Source organism: Galeopterus variegatus, unplaced genomic scaffold (assembly GCF_000696425.1).
Source record: "Galeopterus variegatus unplaced genomic scaffold, G_variegatus-3.0.2 Scaffold2130, whole genome shotgun sequence".
In the NCBI taxonomy this organism is placed as follows: domain Eukaryota; kingdom Metazoa; phylum Chordata; class Mammalia; order Dermoptera; family Cynocephalidae; genus Galeopterus; species Galeopterus variegatus.
The window spans coordinates 87,382-92,624 of record NW_007728241.1 but is presented as its reverse complement, the minus strand read 5'-3'; the positions used below and the strand labels follow the sequence as shown (position 1 = coordinate 92,624).

The 5,243-nt window shown below is 42.2% G+C and overlaps 1 protein-coding gene across 2 annotated transcripts in view; it reads left to right on the top strand.

Moving 5' to 3' along the window:
- Positions 1 to 5,243, top strand: part of XPO6 (exportin 6) — a 123,569-nt gene that overhangs the window by 109,711 nt on the left and 8,615 nt on the right. For both annotated transcript variants that reach the window (XM_008580577.1, XM_008580576.1), the window contains exons 18-20: positions 2,626 to 2,781; positions 3,908 to 4,022; positions 4,191 to 4,362. In XM_008580577.1, coding sequence (XP_008578799.1) covers positions 2,626 to 2,781; positions 3,908 to 4,022; positions 4,191 to 4,362 — 443 coding nt within the window. The remainder of the gene's footprint in view (positions 1 to 2,625; positions 2,782 to 3,907; positions 4,023 to 4,190; positions 4,363 to 5,243) is intronic.

Here is a 5,243-nt window from a genome sequence, read left to right as displayed (position 1 = left end):
CACAGCACACAGCTCTCAGGATCGCGCTGTTTCCTGACGCGGGTGCTCCAGACCCGTCGCCCTTTTGGTATATCGAAAAAATTTTAACCTATGGAATAGTTGAAAGAATAAGAAAATGAATAACTGTATATCTTTCACCCAGTTTCACCAATTATTAATGTTTTGCCACATTTGTGCTTTCTTCCCCCCAAGACACCCTTTTAAAAAACTGAGTCATTTAAAGTAAATTGCACATGTTGACACTTTATCTGAATGCTTAACCTTCATCTTTATATAGAACAGTGTATTCTCTTACATAACCAAAACATCATTAACACAACAAAGATGCTAAACATTGTTACAGTAATGTGATTTAATACATAGACCATATTAAAATCTTTCTCTGTTACCGAAATGTCCCTTTTTGCTTTTTAAAAATCCAGGATATAATCAAGGATCATGCTTTATATTTGGTTGTCACCTCTCTTTAGTCTCCTTTACTGTAGAAGTGCACCCCCAATTTTTTGTCTTTCATGATACTGGCATTATTGAAGAGTCCAGGCCTGTTTCTTGTAGAATGCCCCATAATACTGTTGTGTCTGGCCATTTTCATGTTTTTGCTATAGTGATGTGTGTACTTCCTGTTGCATCACTTCTTTTGTCCCATTACTGATGTTTGATGTGGTCACGTGCCTCAGGCAGCATCTTCCAGTCTGTCCGCTAGAAAGGTACCTTTCTCCTTCAAGGCCTGGTAGGTTTAAGTTGCTCAGGGTCATAGAGAAAGTGTTGGGTTCAGGAGTCAAACGTGGGTCTGAAAGGCTCCAGAATCCTGTGTTCTGTACCACTTTGCCACATGGCCTCTTTCTTCCTGAAAACCTATTTTTGAGTGGTTTTATAACATCCTATCCTGTGGGAGTACCATAGTTTATGTACCCATTCTCTATGATTACATACTTGTAGTATTTCAGTTTTTACTTGTACACTTTTATAAATCTTGGTTTTGATTTCAGTTTTCTTAAATGTCAGAGGTCAGGTTTTATTCTCTTGCCTCTGTTGGTTTCTACCCCCAGACTGCTTCTTCTGTGCCTTGTGTATTCTTGGGCAAAAGTCTACCCTAAGTGTGGTTTCCTGCCTTGGTAATAGTCCACATGCTTGTAGTTGTGAGTGGCTCCTTAGTGAGTAGTGTGGGTGTGCCTTTCATTTACTTTCCAGTGTCACCGTGACCAGCCTCTAGTGGACCACGCCTGGGAAGGGCCACTGTCTTCTTTCATCCTTAGTCCTATGAGTGAGATGATGTTATTTATCCACTCTCTCCACATTTTCAGATGAGGAAACTGAGACCCAGAATCTAGCTAGAGTTAGGGCTCAAACCTGATTATACCCACTTCCTAAGCTTGTCTTCTTTCTTCTTTCCTTCCCTGGGTGCTGCTTTAGCCCCACAGAGGCAGGTGAGCTCAGGGGCTCAGAATGGTCTGGAGAGTGTTGCCAGGTGGAGGGTATTTCTCTCAGCCCACCTGTGGATCAGCCTCTGGAGGTCGCCAGGGTTGAGTGTGCCAGGCTTTGGCTGGGCCATGGGGAGGTCTCCTTGGGGAGGCTGGTGGGAAGCTCTGTGACCCCCTATGTGCTGGGGAGTGCTGAGAGTGCCCCTGTCCTGGACCTTCTTAAATACCAGGCACATTGCCTGAATGGTTCTGAACCATGTCTCTGATCCTCATGTTAACCCTGCAGAGGTGGGGCTGTTGGCTGTCCCTGGTGTGCTGACAGGGATCCTGCCCAGGGTATACAGTCATTTACAGACTATCTGTAGTTCGTATCCAGGTTTCTCTGAACTCCTGCCCTTTTGCTGGCCACTGATTCTGTTTTCTGGGTGCTGTATGGCATCATAAAGTGAACTCATACACTAGGGTGTTCTTAGAATTACATATTATCGATAACAAATAATGTAATGCATTGTAATGACAGTGATTATATTCTCAGGCTCCAGGTCTAATAGGCCAAGGATTGATCAGGCAATCTGTTCCTGACCTCAGCATTGTTACATGTGCATGGCATGTGCTTGTGTGTATTACCAGGCTAGAGCAGTATCTATAGTTGATGGAGAAGGTTTGGTCAGCATGCATTCATTCTTGCCTATAGTAATTACCTTGTGACACTTATTATTTTCTCACCTGTCTATTCACCATCATGTACTTTTCATTAAGTCCAAGGCACCTAAATTGGGGCTATATTTAATCTCCTCTTCTCTGTGGATTTGTTGCTGGTGGGTAGAGGTAAAATAGAGGCAAAAACCTGAGCGAGCAAGCAGGCAGGTAACCTGAATCCTGGCAGTAAGGGAAAAAAAAAAAAAAAAAAAAAGGGGAAAAAAAAAAAAAAAAAAAAAAAAAGGGGAAAAAAAAAAAAAAAAAAAAAAAAAGGGGAAAAAAAAAAAAAAAAAAAAAAAAAGGGGAAAAAAAAAAAAAAAAAAAAGAGAGGGATACAGAGATAAAAATTTGCAACGTCATCAGGGGAGACTATATTCCTTTAGCAAGACTGCTATGTGATTGTCTTCTTGATACCTTTGCAAGTTGCCTCCCCTTCCCTTGTATTCCTTGTTACCATGCTTTATCCTCAGACAAGTCATAACCTGCAGCTTAATTTGATTTGCAGCCAAAATGATTATCCACCAGACACTTAGTGTCCTAGAAGATATCGTGGAGAATATTTCTGGGGAGTCTACCAAGTCCAGACAGATCTGCTACCAGTCGCTGCAGGAATCCGTTCAGGTCTCCCTGGCCCTCTTTCCAGCTTTTATTCATCAGTCAGGTAGGTGCTGGCCCAGGGGCCTTCCTGGTGGGTGGTACTAATAATAGCCAGAGTAACTGCTTAGATCCATAGAGCACACTGGAAGTTGGTGCAGTGCAGCCCTTGACTTTATCATTGAGGGAACCCCGATGTTGGAGGCAGGGGGCAGTAATGTTTATTTGGGGTGTCTGGGGCCAAAGCCCCATGGAAAAGTGAGCAGAGCCCTCAGTATGGGCCTTCGCACCTATGTCAGGTGGTGCAAGTCACTTGAGGCCTATTGCCTACCTTTCATTTGCCTTTCGCCGGTATGGAACATAAGTAGATGTGAGAGTAAGGGGGGCTTCATACAAGAGAGGCTGGAGAATGGTTTCAGATTAGTGCTACTTATTTACTTACATGGCAAGGTGAGTTTTGCTGAGATCGTTCCCCTCACCCTGCTCTGTCCCTGTCACTGCAAGAGGCTCTCTCTAGCTCTGTGGTGTACTTGCTGGGCTCTCATGAAGGCATTTACAGTAGTCTTGTCAGTCTTATGAGAGAAATATCAAGGACTTCTCAGCAAATAGACATCAGTTGCTGCTTGCAAGCAGATTGTGTGTGGTTAGAGCAAGAACGTACTATACAAGATGATTGTTGAGATCTGTAAGTGGAACTGCACTAAATGTAACCAGTATTTTCTGCAATTAATCCTTTAATGGACCAAGGCCACACAACCTGAATACACCCTCATTATCTACTTTTAGCTACTTTGACCCAACTGCTGGAATTGTTGGTCAGAGAGAGAAATGGCTAAAGTACTTAGGTGTTGACCCAATTGAAGAGTTTGATCAGTGTGAACTCAAAATGATCCATCTGCTAAGAAAACTTTGGCTATTGCCGGCTGCTGGGCAATGAGGGAGGCTTCAAGACAACCTCCGTTTCCTATGGCAAGCCGTCAGGCAGAGGCTTCCTGTACCAGAGCTATTTTCACAGCATGTTCTTAATCATTTTTCACTTTCAGTCATTGGCTTTAATAGTGTTATAGAAATTTCTTCCACCAGGAAGCCTTAGAGATGATAGTGCAGATTGCAAAAGAAACTCCGTCAAGTCAAGGGCTTCTCTTTATCCCTGTGTGCATACCTGTGGTCATTTGCTTTGTCCCTTTATTTAGATGTGACTGATGAGATGCTGAGCTTCTTCCTCACTCTGTTTCGAGGCCTTAGAGTACAGATGGGCGTGCCTTTCACTGAACAGATCATACAGACTTTCCTCAATATGTTTACCAGGTAACCACAAACCTGCTGTCCGTGGTTTTCAGATTCAGGGAGAAATAATGGAGCCTGGCTGCAAAGTGTGGGACTTTTTACTCCTCTTCTCTACTTGTCACAAATGTTTAATGCTGGTGCCTGAAGAAACATTTCTTTGGTTATTGTGTGGTTTTCTCTTGTCTGTAGAGAACAGTTGGCTGAGAGCATTCTCCACGAAGGCAGCACTGGCTGCCGGGTGGTGGAGAAGTTCCTGAAGATCCTGCAGGTGGTGGTCCAGGAGCCTGGCCAGGTGTTCAAACCGTTCCTCCCCAGCATCATCTCCCTGTGCATGGAGCAGGTGTATCCCATCATTGCTGAGGTAGGAGGGGCTTTGTGGGGTGGTCCCCTGTGCTGTCTTCCATCTCAGGATTGGGGAGGGAATGAAATATCAAGGAAAATGTATTAAATGTATTGTGTTTCAAAGTTCATTTGTTATTTAATTTAATAGTCTTGTAAAATGTTTTTTCCAAGAAAGAATGCCTTTAGTTTGGTACAGCACAGTCTTTTTATATTGGTCAACTTAATTAGAACTAGTTTAGTGTAAGTATAACAGGTTAATCATCACAAGGTTGGTTGGTAGGGATGAACAATCTCCTTTGGCAAATGATTTATAATTTTAAGTGACTATATAGTTTTCTACAGCAAACATTATAACAAATGTATAGTCAGCCCCTCTGTATCTGTGTGTTCCACATCCATGGATTCAGCCAACTATAGATTGAAAATATTCAGGAAAAAAAATTGAATCTGTTCTGAGCATGCACAGACTTTCCCTAAACAATACAGTATAACAACTGTGTATACATAGCATTTACATTGGGTTAGGTACTGTAAGTAATCTAGAGATGATTTAAAGTATCAAGGAGGATGTGCATGGGTTTTATGCAGATACTATGCCATTTTATATCAGAGATTTGCACATCTGCAGACTTTGGTATCTGTGGGAGGTCCTGGGACCAACCCCCCATGGATATCAAGGGGCGACTGTACTTTCCTATTAAAAACATTCACAATCTCAGGGATACAAGGCAAGTTCTTGGAACCATTCAAGTAAACCTTTCAGTGCCATAGGAAAGCACTTTGTTCTTGTTAGAAAACAGGCATTCAGCATGACAAGATCCAGAGTAAGTATAGATTTAACTTAAATTTTATAGTAATGGTTATGTAAATAAGAGCTAACTTTTTTTTTTTTTTTTTTTT